This window comes from Nerophis ophidion, linkage group LG13, assembly GCF_033978795.1.
Source record: "Nerophis ophidion isolate RoL-2023_Sa linkage group LG13, RoL_Noph_v1.0, whole genome shotgun sequence".
In the NCBI taxonomy this organism is placed as follows: Eukaryota; Metazoa; Chordata; class Actinopteri; order Syngnathiformes; family Syngnathidae; genus Nerophis; species Nerophis ophidion.
This window is the reverse complement of record NC_084623.1, coordinates 51861377-51877929: the sequence shown is the minus strand read 5'-3', so window position 1 is coordinate 51877929 and position 16553 is coordinate 51861377. Positions and strand designations below refer to the sequence as shown.

Below are 16553 nucleotides of genomic sequence, written 5' to 3'. Positions count from 1 at the left end.
ACTCTTCCCCCACTCGTGAACAAGACTCCTAGGTACTTGAACTCCTCCACTTGGAGCAGGGTCTCCTCCCCAACCCGGAGATGGCACTCCACCCTTTTCCAGGCGAGAACCATGGACTCGGACTTGGAGGTGCTGATTCTCATTCCGGTCGCTTCACACTCGGCTGCGAACCGATCCAGTGAGAGCTGAAGATCCCGGTCAGATGAAGCCATCAGGACCACATCATCTGCAAAAAGCAGAGACCTAATCCTGCGGTCACCAAATTAGTTAAATAAACAATCAATAAATCAATAAACACTTCAATGTTCTTAAATTAATTTATTGAACAACATAGGTTATTAATTTTTAGACAAAGCTCAACTTTCCGTAGTTGATATCATGTTATGAACTTTCTTTAATTTCTCAAAATGAAGTAATTCTTGTTTATAGTTTCAAGGTGTGATTCGTCTACAATTAGTTTCACAAAATCCATTACTTCTTAAGCAGTGTTAAAAGATGTGATTAAGCTACTATAATTTTACAAAATCGATTAATTATTAATACAAATGTTGTTTTAGGATGTGAATAACCTGCAATCACTTTCATGAAATTGATTGATTATTAACATAAGTGTTGTTTCAAGATGTGATTAATCTACTAAATCGGTGAATTAACAGAAGTATTGTTTCAAGATCTGGTTTAATATACAATCTGATTTACCAAATCGAATAATTACCGTTTCATGATGCAATTAATCCCCTGTCAGTTTCACAAAATGTATTAATTATTAACATAGGTATTGTTTCAAGATATGATCATCTCGAATTTGTTTCTCAATATCAATTATCTTTTTGAAGATGTGATTAATCTATCAGTTTCACAAAATCAATTATCGCTTCAAGATGTGATTAATCTATCACTTTCACGGAATCGATGACGTATTAACTTAAGTATTGTTTCGAGATGTAATTAATTTACAATCAGTTTCAAGGAATCAATTAAATATCAACAAAAGTAATCAGTTTCACAAAATAAATTATAATTTCAATATGTGATTAACCTATCACTTTCACAAAATCGATGAAGTATTAACTTAAGTATTGTTTTAAGATGTGATTAATCTACTAAATTGTTTAATAGTTAACGCGTGTTGTTTCGAGATCTGGTTGATATAAAATCCGATTTATAGAGTCGAATGATTATTGTTTCAAGATGGGATTAATCTATCAGTTTCTCAGAATCGATTTTGTATTAGGTAAAGTATTGTTTCAAGATGTGATTAAACTACAATCGGTTTCATGGAATCGATTAAATACCAACATAAGTATTGTTTCAAGATGTAAAAATTTACAATCAGTTTCATTTAAAGATGTGATTAATCTATCACTTTCACAAAATCTATTATCGCTTCAAGATGTGATTAACCTATCACTTTCACGGAATTGATTAAGTAGTAACTTTAAGTATTGTTTCAAGATGTGATTAATCTACTAGATTAATACATTTTTTAACAAGTATTGTTTCAAGATCTGGTTTATATAAAATCATATTTACAAAATCGAATAATTATCGTTTCAAGACTGAACTAATCTATCACTTTCACGGAATCAATTTAGTATTGAGTAAAGTATTGTTTCAAGATGTGATTATTTTATTAAATTGATTAATAGTTACCATTAGTATTGTTTGAAGATTTGTTTTTTGTACAATCAGATTTACAAAATCGAATCATTTTTGTTTCAAGATGTGATTAATTTATCACTTTCCCAGAATCCATTTAGTATTAAGTAAAGTATTGTTTCAAGATGTGATTAATCTACAATCAGTTTCACGGAATCGATTAAGTATTAACTTAAGTATTGTTTCAAGATGTGATTAATCTACCAAATTAATTAATTTTCAACAAGTATTGTTTCAAGATCTGGTTGATATAAAATCATATTTACAAAATCGAATAATTATCGTTTCAAGACTGAACTAATCTATCACTTTCACAGAATCAATTTAGTATTAAGTAAAGTATTGTTTCAAGATGTGATTATTCTATTAAATTAATTAATTGTTACCATTAGTATTGTTTCAAGATCTGGTTTTTGTACAATCAGATTTACAAAATCGAATAATTATCGTTTCAAGATGTGATTAATTTATCACTTTCCCAGAATCAATTTAGTATTAAGTAAAGTATTGTTTCAAGATGTGATTAATCTACAATTAGTATCACGGAATCGATTAAATATCAACATAAGTATTGTTTCAGGATGTAAAACTCTACAATCAGTTTCACAAAATCAGTTATTTCAAGATGTGATTGCTTTATCATTTTTATGGAATGGAAGTATTAACTTAAGTATTGTTTCACGATGTGATTAATTTACAGTCTGTTTCACAAAATTCATTAATTTTTAGTTATTGTTAAGGTGTTTAATCTACAATCAGTTTCACAAATTTGATTACTATTTCAAGCTGTGATTAATCTGCTATCTCTTACAAAATCAATTCATTCTTAGGCCTGTAATGTATCCCTGCTGTGGACATGACAAATATTTATTTGAAGTGACACTTTAGCTGTGAACTGTAGACCTGTACACATTATTTGAATGACAAAAACAAATGTCAGAAAAAAGTGGGCTGGAGAGTAAATGTGCCACAGTCTGAAAATAAGTGATTGATATATGAAATCTGCATTTATGGCATCAGCTGTTGAAACTCCTCTAGTTGTTTGTATGATTTGAATAGAGCAGGGGTCATCAATGCAGTGCCCGCGGGCACCAGATCGCCCGTAAGGACCAGATGAGTCGTCCGCTGGCCTGTTCAAAAAATAGCTCAAATAGCAGCACTTACCAGTGAGCTGCCTCTATTTTTTAAATTGTATTTAATTACTAGCAAGCTGGTCTCGCTTTGCTCAACATTATTAATTGTAAGAGAGACAAAACTCATAGAATTTGAAAATCCAAGAAAATATTTTAAAGACTTGGTCTTCACTTGTTTAAATAAATTCATACATTTTTTTTACTTTGCTTCTTGTAACTTTCAGAAAGACAATTTTAGAGAAAAAAATACAATCTTAAAAATGATTTTAGGATTTTTAAACACATATACATTTTTACCTTTTAAATTCCTTCCTCTTCTTTCCTGACAATTTAAATCAATTTTCAAGTAAATTTTATTTTTTCTTTATTGTAAAGAATAATAAATAAATTTAAATTTAATTCTTCATTTTAGCTTCTGTTTTTTCGACGAAGAATATTTGTGAAATATTTCTTCAAACTTATTATGATTAAAATTCAAAACATTTTCTGGCACATCTAGAAAATCTGTAGAATTAAATTAAAATCTTATTTTAAAGTCTTTTGAATTTCTTACAACATTTTTGTTCTGGAAAATCTAGAAGAAATAATGATTTGTCTTTGTTAGAAATGTAGCTTGGTCCAATTTGTTATATATTCTAACAAAGTGCAGATTGGATTTTAACCTATTTAAAACATGTTATCAAAATTCTAAAATTAATCTTAATCAGGAAAAATTACTAATGATGTTCGATAAATTATTTTTAAAATTTTTTCAAAAAGATTCAAAGTAGATAGTTTTTCTCTTCTTTTTTTTGGTTGAATTTGGAATTTTAAAGAGTCAAAATTGAAGAGAAACTATGTTTCAAAATTTGATTTTAATTTTTATCCTGGTTTCTCCTCTTTTAAACCGTTCAATTAAGTGTTTTTTTATCATTTATTCTCTACAAAAAACGTTCCGTAGAAGGAAAAAAAATGTACGACGGAATGACAGACAGAAATACCCTTGGTTAAAAAAAATATTTATCTGTTTCTACATATATTTATTGTGAGAAATCATTAAGATGATCAGATCAGTGTTTCCACAAAGATAAATATCATTAATTATTAATAATAACATAGAGTTAAAGGTAAATTGAGAAAATTGGCTATTTCTGGCAATTTATTTAGGTGTGTATCTAACTGGTAGCCCTTCGCATTAATCAGTACTCAAGAAGTAGCTCTTGGTTTCAAAAAGGTTGGTGACCTCTGAAAAAGAGACTTGCATAGAATGAAAATGTGCACTTTCAACACGTACAAGGTCATTCCTCCTTAAAGTTTGACAGCTGTACATTGTCCAATGTCTTATACGAGCAGACGCAGCCAGTCAACACGCCGCCGTGCACCCACGTGGCGGCGAAGACGTAAAAAGCGGGCACGCTCACGCTACCTCCGCCATCGGCCATTGCTCCAACGTGGCCGGATTTGCGTGCTCTCCCATCTTCTGTTCGGCGGGTGCGGTTGCCATGGAGACAAACGGCGCTGCACTCGGATTTCAGTGCACGCACACACCAACACACACACTAACACACACACTAACACACACACTTCAGGGCTAAAAATAGAGGGTTGGTCTGAGCAGCCTCGCTCTTTGAATATTGATCTTTTTGTCATGAAACAACTGAGGAAGAAGCAAAGATGGAGGAAGATCTGACAGACAGATTAGTCCGACTGCTGCTTTCTTGATGTTATTCCAAGAGATTTGATGGCACCTAATCCTGCACCTTTACCTGACCACTTCAAGTTAATAGTTCCACAACAAGTGTGCTGTTCTATATCCTCAAATACAAATTGCTTCCCAAATAAAGTGAAACCCGTGAGATCTAAACGTCCCTCTCAGGATGCAGGTTAGCCTCACATTTGGTCACATTTTCTCGATTATATCATCATAAAACCTCAATAAATGTGTGCAAATAATAGGCTATAAATACCAATTCATACTGTAACAAGCGGCTAATGTTAATGTTTTATGATAATAATAGATTTTTTTTGTAAAAAACACTTTATATTAAATAAACAACCTCAAAGTGCTACAGTGTATTAAAGTGAAGTGAATTATATTTATATAGCGCTTTTCTCTAGTGACTCAAAGCGCTTTACATAGTGAAACCCAATATCTAAGTTACATTCAAACCAGTGTGGGTGGCACTGGGAGCAGGTGGGTAAAGTGTCTTGCCCAAGGACACAACGGCAGTGACTAGGATGGCGGAAGCGGGAATCGAACCTGGAACCCTCAAGTTGCTGGCACGGCCACTCTACCAACCGAGCTATACCGCCCCCCAAAAAATAAAAACTAGTACAGCCAAATAGCTTGAACTAGTATGCATATATCTGAAAAAAAAAAGTTTGAAAAAAGAAAAAAGGGTTTTAAAGCCTTTTTTAAAAGCATTCACAGTCTGTGGTGCCCTCAGGTGGTCAGCGAGAGCGTTCCACAGTTTGGGAGCGGCGGAGCAGAAAGCCCAGTCTCTCATTGTTCGTAGCTTTGTCCTCGGATGTTGGAGGAGGTTAGCCTATCCGGAGCGCAGGTGTCGTGTGGAGGATTTGAGGGTGAGTAGTTCTTTGAGGTAGAGGGGGGCATTTCCATGGAAGCACTGGTGGGTTAGTAGGGAGACTTTGTATTCAATCCTGAGTGGAACATGAAGCCAGTTGAGGGATTTGAGAATTGGTGTGATATGGTCGTATTTCCGCACTCATCGGGATCCTAGCAGCATTATTCTGGATGTATTGCAGCTTCTGGATGTTCTGGCTGGGGATCCCGACAAGAAGTTGCAGTAGTTTATGTTTGTGTGGTTTCGATTTGATGCCAGTTTTTTGTCCTTGCCTGAAAGGTGATTGGCGGAGAATGAGGAAGTGTTGTTGGGTACACCCTGGACAAGTCGCTACCTCATCGCAGGGCCAACACAGATAGACAGACAACATTCACACTCACATTCACACACTAAGCCCAATTTAGTGTTGCCAATCAACCTATTCCCAGGTGCGTGTCTTTGGAAGTGGGAGGAAGCCGGAGTACCCTGAGGGAACCCACACAGTCACGGGGAGAACATGCAAACTCCACACAGAAAGATCCCGAACCTAGAATTGAATTTAGGACTACTCAGGACCTTCGTATTGTGAGGCACATGCACTGACCCCTGTACCCCTGTGCTGCCCGTGGTTTATCCAATCACATACAATAATTTTTTTTTTACAAGGCCCCGCCTTCTGAAATACACCTCCTATTGAGAAGTCCCAGATCCTTGTGTGAAGCTCAGTGAACTACCAGGATCTGGCCAGAGTCATTACTGTTATTTTTTACCAAGTGAAATGGTAAGCAGGCCTTATTTTCAAGGTGTGACGGTAATCCTAATTATTATTTTGTTCGAGTTTATTTATTTAAGCACTGCATAATTGTATGTAAATACATTTTTCATCAGTCCCAGAATATTTGATTTGTATTTATTTTTTGTAATCAGGCTGACCTAAGCCTTGCTAATAATATTTAATTAACAAATGTTTTCATTTTATTTGACATGATGTATCCTGTTAAACTGTAAGTAGGTTAGATATACATAATTGAGTACCGTTAAAATTATGAGTAGGATTTCTAATTCGGTGTTAATAATTGAATGGGATCTGGGCCCCTCTGCAGTGGAAAAGTTGGGCTCCGAGGTCAAAAATGTTAAGCAACCCTTATTTAAATGACATCCAGCTTTGTCTTACTGTCACTTATGACAGCCAACCATTTAGAGCTCAAAGACAAATACTAGGGCTGTGAATCTTTGGGTGTCCCACGATTCAATATCGATTCTTGGGGTCACGATTCGATTCCAAATCGATTTTTTTTTTCGATTCAACATAATTCTCCATTCAAAAACTATTTTTTCCCGATTCAAAAGGATTCTTTATTCATTCAATACATAGGATTTCAGCAGGATCTTCCCCAGTCTGCTGACCTGCAAGCAGAGTAGTAGATTTTTGTTAAAAAGCTTTTATAACTGTAAAGGACAATGTTTTATTAACTAGGTAAGCCACTGTGACACTATTGTTCTTTTTTATTTTTTTTCCATAAAAGTCTAATGATAATGTCAATGAGGGATTTTTAATCACTGTATGCTGAAATTATAACTAATATTGATACTGTTGTTGATAATATTCATTTTTGTTTGACTACTTTTGGTTTGTTCTTTGTCGTGTTTGAGTTGCTGGGTCAGGTTTGGTTTTGGAATTGGATTGCATTGTTATGGTATTGCTGTGTATTGTTTTGTTGGATTGATTAATTAAAAAAAATAAATCAATCAATAAATCGATTTAAAAAAAAAAAGAGAATCGATTCTGAATCACACAACGTGAGAATCGCGTTTCGAATTCGAATCGATTTTTTCCCAGACCCCTAACCAATACCACACTTCCCACCTTCACAATAAAAGCACTGTGCTGAAAATTTATGTATAATAAATATGTTATTATTCCCTATTATACAGACTGATTTATTGCTTGTATTTTTTTAACTATACATCAATCAATCAATCAATGTTTATTTATATAGCCCTAAATCACAAATGTCTCAAAGGACTGTACAAACCACTACAACTACGACATCCTCAGAAGAACCCACATAAGGGCAAGGAAAACTCACACCCAGTGGGACGCCAGTGACAATGATGACTATGAGAAACCTTGGATAGGACCTCAAATGTGGGCAACCCCCCCCTCTAGGGGACCGAAAGCAATGGATGTCGAGCGGGTCTAACATGATACTGTGAAAGTTCAATCCATAGTGGCTCCAACACAGCCGCGAGAGTTCAGTTCAAAGCGGATCCAAGACAGCAGCGAGAGTCCCGTCCACAGGAAACCATCCTAAGTGGATGCGGATCAGCAGCGTAGAGATGTCCCCAACCGATACACAGGCGAGCGGTCCATCCTGGGTCCCGACTCTATGCAAGGAATTTAGGGATTTTACCATCTACAGTCCATAAAACTCATCAAAAAGTTCAGAGAATCTGGAGAAATCACTGCACGTAAGCGATGATATTACGGACTTTTGATCCCTCAGGCGGTACTGCATCTAAATACCGACATCAGTGTGTAAAGGATATCACCATATGGGCTCAGGAACACTTCATAAAAACACGCGAAGAAGATCTTGAAAAAATATAAATCGCAATATTGAAGTAAACAAATTGCAGTTAAATTATTTCATAATTAGATTTTTTTATGTAGAGGTTTGATTTGATATATTTTTATTTCAAATATGTAAAAAAAACAAGAGCAAGCCTGGTCCAATACAGTGCTGTCTGTCTTAATTACAAAAAGAAAACAATGGAGAATAACAAAATGAAAAAAATGAGCAATGGACTTTCTTTTTTTTTTTTTTTTTTTGCTTATTTGAAAAGGAGTGAGAAGAAGTTTACACTTATTTTAATCCCATCCCAGGTCGTGGTGAAATGTACAATTATTGTTATTAGGCTTGGACAAACTAATGATCCACAAGGGAAATTGTTCAACACAGTAGCTTAGTTACAATGATGGAAAGTGTAAGGATGGAAAGGACAATGCAGGTATAAATAGACTATGTATAGCAATGTAAAATATAACATATCTGCGAATATATACAATATATACTTATCATGTGTACAGTATATTATATAGACAGATATAATATGTCGATAAAACATATACAATATATACCAAATGTTATGTACACTATCACATTGTACTAAATTTGACCCAAATTTCACCATTAACATGATTTCTGAAGGATTTTATGTTCTGCTGCCCTGAGAGAAGCAGGTGTTGACCTGAGCAATCAAGCTTACGTGTTGATTATAAGCAGGACGTCTGTAAGATTAACGTCAGGTTAATTGCTTCATTATATCTATCGGAGACAACCTCGACCTGTTCTTCCTCCTGAGAACTCCATCGAGCGCTTTGTCTTTGCTATAGCAACCTTTTACTGAGTAATTACTGGGTGCTTTCTGTGTACTGCCATTAAATTCCACGACATAGTGAATTTGCAAACAGCTCAAATTATACACAAAGCAAACTATAACCTGCTACCCAAGAATATACAAACCCCTTTTCCATGTGAGTTGGGAAATTGTGTTAGATGTAAATACAAACGGACTAGGGATGCACCGAAATGAAAATTTGTGGCCGAAGCCGAATAAAATTTAAACGCTTGGCCGAAGGCCGAATACCGAATAATGAATGCAGTTTTTCACAATTTTTTTTATATTGCACAAATAGCCTAGAATAAATATTTAGACATGTTTTTCAAATAAAGTATTTTTTTAATATTCCAGTAGCCTTTGCTTTTCAAAAAAAGCACCAAGTTTTTCGATTGTATTGTACCATATGTCCCGGCAAGAAATCTGCGTTCAAAAGACTCCGGCTTATTAGTGATTCCTAGAGCCCAAAAAAAGTCTGCGGGCTATAGAGCGTTTTCCGTTCGGGCTCCAGTACTCTGGAATGCCCTCCCGGTAACAGTTTGAGATGCTACCTCAGTAGAAGCATTTAAATCTCACCTTAAAACTCATCTGTATACTCTAGCCTTTAAATAGACCTCCTTTTTAGACCAGTTGATCTGCCGCTTCTTTTCTTTCTCCTATGTCCCCCCCTCCCTTGTGGAGGGGGTCCGGTCCGATAACCATGGATGAAGTACTGGCTGTCCAGAGTCGAGACCCAGGATGGACCGCTCGCCTGTATCGATTGGGGACATCTCTACGCTGCTGATCCGCTTGAGATGGTCTCCGGTGGACGGGACTCTCGCTGCTGTCTTGGATCCGCTTTGAACTGAACTCTCGCGGCTGTGTTGGAGCCACTATGGATTGAACTTTCACAGTATCATGTTAGACCCGCTCGACATCCATTGCTTTCGGTCCCCTAGAGGGGGGGGGTTGCCCACATCTGAAGTCCTCTCCAAGGTTTCTCATAGTCAGCATTGTCACTGGCGTCCCACTGGATGTGAATTCTCCCTGCCCACTGGGTGTGAGTTTTCCTTGCCCTTTTGTGGGTTCTTCCGAGGATGTTGTAGTCGTAATGATTTGTGCAGTCCTTTGAGACATTTGTGATTTGGGGCTATATGAATAAACATAGATTGATTGATTGATTGATTTATATTAGGCCTTCAAAAAAAACATGCATTCCAAAAAAAAAATAAAGTGCATTAAAGTGGATAAACCCACAACAAATGAATTATTGTCCTTTTGGCAAAAGTCTGCTTAGCCACAGTAGATATGCTAATAATGTAAACAGAAGGCTCAAGTCAATCTCAATTAAGTGTGTGCTTGTAACCTCATACACTTATACAGGTAGCCTACACAACAGGCTAATAATGTAAACAGAGGCCCCACTAAATCTCAATTAAGTGTGTGCTTGTAACCTCATACACTTATACAGGTACACAACATATCCCAACGACACCGCGTCACTGCACGTTGGTTGATTGCGTCACCGCGTCAAAAAATTGCGTCACACGCCACTATTCGGCCTTGTTTTTAACTCAGTCCACCGAAGGCCGAATGTGGCTTTTTTTGCCATATTCGGCCGAATATATTCGGTTACCGATTAATCGGTGCATCCCTAAAACGGACAATGATTTGCAAATCATTTTCAACCCATATTCAGTTGAATATGCTACAAAGACAACATATTTGATGTTCAAACTGATAAACATTTTTTGTTGTTGCAAATAATCATTAACTTTAGAATTTGATGCCAGCAACACGTGACAAAGAAGTTGGTAAAGGTGGCAATAAATACTGATAAAGTTGAGGAATGCTCATTAATCAGTTATATGGAACATCCCACAGGTGTGCAGGCTAATTGGGAACAGCTGGGTGCCATGATTGGGTATAAAAGCAGCTTCCATGAAATGCTAAGTAATTCACAAACAAGGATGGGGTGAGGGTCACCACTTTGTAAACAAATTGTCGAACAGTTTTAGAACAACATTTCTCAATGAGCTATTGCAAGGAATTTAGGGATTTTACCATCTACAGTCCATAAAATCATCAAAAAGTTCAGAGAATCTGGAGAAATCACTGCAAATAAGCGATGGTATTGCGAACTTTTGATCCCTCAGGCGGTACTGCATCTAAAAACCGACATCAGTGTGTAAAGGATATCACCATGTGGGGTAAGGAACACTTCATAAAACCACTGTCAGTAACTAAAGTTTGTCGCTACATCTGTAAGTGCAAGTTAAAACTCTACTATGCAAAGGCAAACCCATTTATCAACAATATCCTGAAACGCCGCCGGCCTGGCTGGGCCCGAGCTCACCTAAGATAGACTGATGCAAAGTGGAAAAGTGTTCTGTGGTCTGACGAGTCCACATTTCAAATTATATTTGGATACATAGGACGTTGTGTCCTCCAGAACAAAGAGGGAAATAACCATTTGGATAGTTAAAGACGCAAAGTTCAAAAGCCAGCATCTGTGATGGTATGGGGGTGTATTAGTGCCCAAGGCATGGGTAACTTACACATCTGTGAAGGAACCATTAATGCTGAAAGGTCCATACAGGTTTTGGAGCAACATATGTTGTCATCCAAGCAACGTTATCATGGACGCCCCTGCTTATTTCAGCAAGGCAAGTGTTACAGCAGCGTGGTTTCGTAAAAAAAGAGTGCGGGTACTTTCCTGGCACACCTGCAGTCCAGAACTGTCTCCCATCGAAAATATGTGGCGCATTGTGAAACGTAAAATACAATAGCGACTGAAGCTCTACATAAAACAAGAATGGGAAATAATTCCACTTTCAAAGCTTCAACAATTAGTTTCCTCAGTTCCCAAACGTTTATTGAGTGTTGTTAAAAGAAAAGGTGATGTAACACAGTGGTGAACATGCCCTTTCCCAACTACTTTGGCATGTGTTGCAGCCATGAAGTTCTAAGTTAATCATTATTTGCACAAAAAAATAAAGTTAATGAGTTTGAACATCAAATATTTTGTCTTTGTAGTGCATTCAACTGAATATGGGTTGAAAAGGATTTGCAAATCATTGAATTCCGTTTATATTTACATCTAACACAATTAACGTGGACCCCGACTTAAACAAGTTGAAAAACTTATTCGGGTGTGACCATTTAGTGGTCAATTGTACGGAATATGTACTGAACTGTGCAATCTACTCATAAAAGTATCAATCAATCAATCAATCAATCAATTCCCAACTCACATGGAAAAGGGGTTTGTAAAACAATTCTTCTCAAAAAAAGAGGAGCAATATAATCTTAGAGAAAACTGTAATTTAAAACATTTGTATGTACGTGCAACACTTAAGACACAAAAGTCGGAAGTGAGATGTTAACTAGACGAGCAAATTGTGGTAACAAACTGCTCATCTCAGGTTTTAGAAATCCAGCGTGTAAGTCAGGGGTGCCCATTACGTCGATCGCGAGCTACCAGTCGACCGCGGGGGGTGTGTCAGTCGATCTCCAGCCAGGCTTTAAAAAAAAAAATAGACCTAAAAATTAGTGATCATCAATCTTCACCAAGACGTCACTTAAATGACATTCACGGTACCGGAGGGTCTTGTGAGATGACGCTGGCTGCTGCAAGATCATTATTATGAAAATATGACCGAGAGGAAGGCGAGAAACACTTTTTATTTCAACAGACTCTCGCGCCGTACCTTCCGTCAAAACTCTAAAGGCCGACTGCACATTTCCTATCTTCACAATAAAAGCCCTGCTTCATGCTGCCTGCGCTAACTAAATACAGAGTCTCGGAAAACTGGCGTGCACAAGCGATCCCTCAGAAAGCTGGCGTGCACATCACTTGTGCACGCCAGCTTTCTGAGGGATCGCTTGTGCACGCCAGTTTTCCGAGACTCTTATTTTGTTAGCGCAGGCAGCATGAAGCAGGGCTTTTATTGTGAAGATAGGAAATGTGCAGTCGGCCTTTAGAGTTTTGACGGAAGGGACGGCGCGAAAGTCTGTTGAAATAAAAAGTGTTTCTCGCCTTCCTCTCTGTCATTTTTTCATAATAATGAACTGGCAGCAGCCAGCGTCATCTCACAAGACCCTCGGGTGCCGTGAATGTCAATCAAGCAAGCTACGGAATTTGCCGCCAATGTTTTTCTTGTAAAGTGTATGGAAGCTGGATGAATTAGATGCCAAAAACCAACCACTTTCATGTGGTATTGTACAGAAAGGACCACTTTTTTTCTCCTCCGTTTGAAAATGTGGGCGTTATCATCATTACTGTCTGATTCCAATCAATGCAAGTCATCAGAATCAGGTTATACACCAACTTATATTCTTGTCTTTGTGAAAGAAAGACATCTATATGTGTTACACATGCTTGTATTATCATTAAACACATTTAACTTGTTTACAAAAATGTCTCTTTCATAAATAAATAAATATAAATGATATATATAAATGAGGTAGATCCCCTCGAGTTGGTCAATTGAAAAGTAGCAGAAAAAGTGTGGGCACCCCTGGTGTAAGTCATCAAGACTCAGACTGTGGATGATTTATTGGTTTGTACTTTAGCACTTTAATGTGTTGATAAATATTGGATGAAACATGAATTTCGCTGTCAATTTTATTTTCCATTCTTCACATCATATTTTCTCGGGGATGAAAATGACACCAATTAGGCGGAATGCCTCCTCCATCTTGGTTTTGTTTCATTATTGATTTTTATCATGTCCTTGTATTCTATTCAGAAGTGCTGGTGTTGAACTGCCGGGGCGCCAGACGCCGCCAGCGCCGGGATGTGTCTAATTACATCTGCCAAGGTGCAAAAGCACTTTAATTATTGGCTATCGACGCCCACACTCCCTCTGTCTGCTGCAGCCGTGCCTGCTCTTGCGACAGCTGCAATTGCCTCAACATGCAGCAGGGAACTTTGTGAGGGCGGAGATTTGACAATGAAAACCCGACGGGAGGTCTTCATTGTGGTGAAAATGTGCATTTAATTGTGTTTAGCGGCGGAGGGGAAGTTAATGAGCTTCTTATCTGTGGTGTGTGCGTTGGTGCACGGGGTTGGATGGTTAATTGGCTGTGCTCAATTACTCTTGCTGACACAATAGAATCATCCCCCAACTGTCTTTCACGTCTTGAAATTGTTAGGATAGGACACATTGCAGACCATAGGCGGTTAAATATTTAGTTATTCTTATATCAGTCTGGTTTTTATGCAAGTTTGTACCCTACATTATAGTACTACTTTGCGGTATTATTATTTTTGGACAGCAACAACATTCAAAAATGTTTACATTTTTTAAATTCTCTCTTTTATTTCCTTATAGACCCAACACTTAATGAAATTTCAAGGTAGAACCCCCCCAAATTGAATAGGTATATACGATACGGCATAAAACTGTATACTAATATAAGTCAGGGTTTCCCGCAACGCTTTGTTGTTAAGGTGGCTGCCTTGACAACAAAGAGCCACCGCCTAAACTAAAGTTTTAGAAGAAGAAAAAAAAAAAAAATATATATATATATATATATTTTTTTTTTTTTTTTTTTTTAATTTAATTTTATTTATTTATTGTCCTGTCCAGCTTCTCAGGCAAATCATATAGTTGATGTAGATGCCCATATCAGCTGTTCAGATTTACTTTACAAAAGAGAGACGAGTATTATTGTCCTACAGTTAACAACTAAGTTATTTCACTTAACCTTTTTCTGTATTGAAGCAGAAAAAAATCCTTTAACATTTAACATAATGTCCTTTTTTGCTGCTTCGACACAGAAAAAGGAAAAGTGAAATAACTTAGTTGTTAACTGTACCAAAAAGTTCTATTTTGGTTTCATCTGATCACATGACATTCTCCCAATCCTCTGCTGTATCATCCATATATACATTTTGGGCTTCACGGTGGCAGAGGGGTTAGTGCGTCTGTCTCACAATACGAAGGTCCTGCAGTCCTGGGTTCAAATCCAGGCTCGGATCTTTCTGTGTGGAGTTTGCATGTTCTCCCCGTGAATGCGTGGGTTCCCTCCGGGTACTCCGACATGCACCTAGGGATAGGTTGATTGGCAACACTAAATTGGCCATAGTGTGTGAATGTTGTCTGTCTATCTGTGTTGGCCCTGCGATGAGGTGGCGACTTGTCCAGGGTGTACCCCGCCTTCCGCCCGATTGTAGCTGAGATAGGCGCCAGCGCCCCCCGCGACCCCAAAAGGGAATAAGCGGTAGAAAATGGATGGATGGATGGTATAAACTCAACTTGTCGTGTTTGGAGGAAGAAGAATACTGAGTTGCATCCCAAGAACACCATACCTACTGTGAAGCATGGGGGTGGAAACATCTTGCTTTGGGGCTGTTTTTCTGCTAAGGGGACAGGACGATTGATCCGTGTTAAGGAAAGAATGAATGGGGCCATGTATCGTGAGATTTTGAGCCAAAACCTCCTTCCATCAGTGAGAGCTTTGAATGGTTGACCACCATAATTTACAAATAATTTCTTTAAAATTCCTACAATGTGAATTCCTGGATTTTTTTTTCACATTCTGTCTCTCACAGTTGAAGTGTACCTATGATGAAAATTACAGACCTCTGTCATCATTTTAAGTGGGAGAACTTGCACAATCGCTGGCTGACTAAATACTTTTTTGCCCCACTGTATTTATGTATGTTGCAATATTTATTGATATCATTTAATCGCCCAGTCCAAGTAAATACTTCTAAAATTTAGAGAATATATATAATATGAATTATATAATATAAATGTCAACATGCACCACCATTGGTTGTCATGTCATTGTTTATTGTTATTGCGCCTAATCTATTATCATATTTACTACCATTGTGTGACTAACTCAGTTTTCCCCCCTGGAGATAGTAATGTTGACTTGAGACCTCGTGTGTAATTTTTCAGAGTGAATTTCAAGGAGCCGGAGGCCGTGAGAGCGCTGACCTGCACCCTGCTAAAGGAGGACTTTGGTCTGACCATCGAGATCCCTCTGGAGCGTCTCATACCCACCGTGCCCCTGCGCCTCAACTACATCCACTGGGTGGAGGATCTCATCGATGGTCAGAAGCAACCACGCAGAGGCATTGACATCGGTAACGTCGCCTTCTGATATTCCGGAATCTTCTATTTCTTTCTTTCTTATTAGCTTTGTGTGTTCGCTAATGATATCGATTTGGTTAGCTAATGTTAGCTACCATTGAATGTATATTATATCATAACAACAACATGACTGCAAATTCTCCTGAACTGCTTTAGTGCAGAGGTTCTTAACCTTTTTTCACCCCAGGCCCCCACTATTCCACTACAGAAGGGCCCAGGACGCGCTCAAATATTAACACTTAAACGACATTAATCTTGGTCTAGATCAGGGGTCGGGAACCTTTTTGTCTGAGAGAGCCATGAAAGCCAAATATTTCAAAATGTATTTTTGTGAGAGCCATATCATGTTTTTTAACACTGAATACAACTAAATGCGTGCTTTTTAAGTAAGACCAACATTTTTAGAGTATAATAAGTCTCTTATTCTTTTTAATAACATTGTTATTCTGAAGCTAACCAATAATAAATCAAATGTCATGTCTGTTGATCATGTTTTTGTTTGGCCACGTGCTGTTTGTCCTTTGGAGTCTTTAAGTTCCTGTTTTTTTCCACTCCCTTGTCTGGTTTCCTTGGTTACTCATTTTGTCCACCTGTCTCTGGTGGACAAAATGCCCGCTCACCTGCTTCCCGAGCACTAATCAGAGGCAGTAGTTAAGCTCGTCTTTGCCAGTCAGTCGCCCTGTGCTGACTTGTTTCATGCCTTGCCATAGTTTCGTGCTTCATGCCAT

At 37.6% G+C, this 16553-nt stretch overlaps 1 protein-coding gene across 1 annotated transcript in view; it reads left to right on the top strand.

Annotated features, from left to right (window-relative positions):
- mettl16 (methyltransferase 16, N6-methyladenosine) overlaps positions 1–16553 on the top strand; it is a 51550-nt gene that overhangs the window by 9328 nt on the left and 25669 nt on the right. The window contains exon 3 of the mRNA XM_061919176.1: positions 15631–15818. Within this exon, the coding sequence (XP_061775160.1) occupies positions 15631–15818 (188 nt within the window). The remainder of the gene's footprint in view (positions 1–15630; positions 15819–16553) is intronic.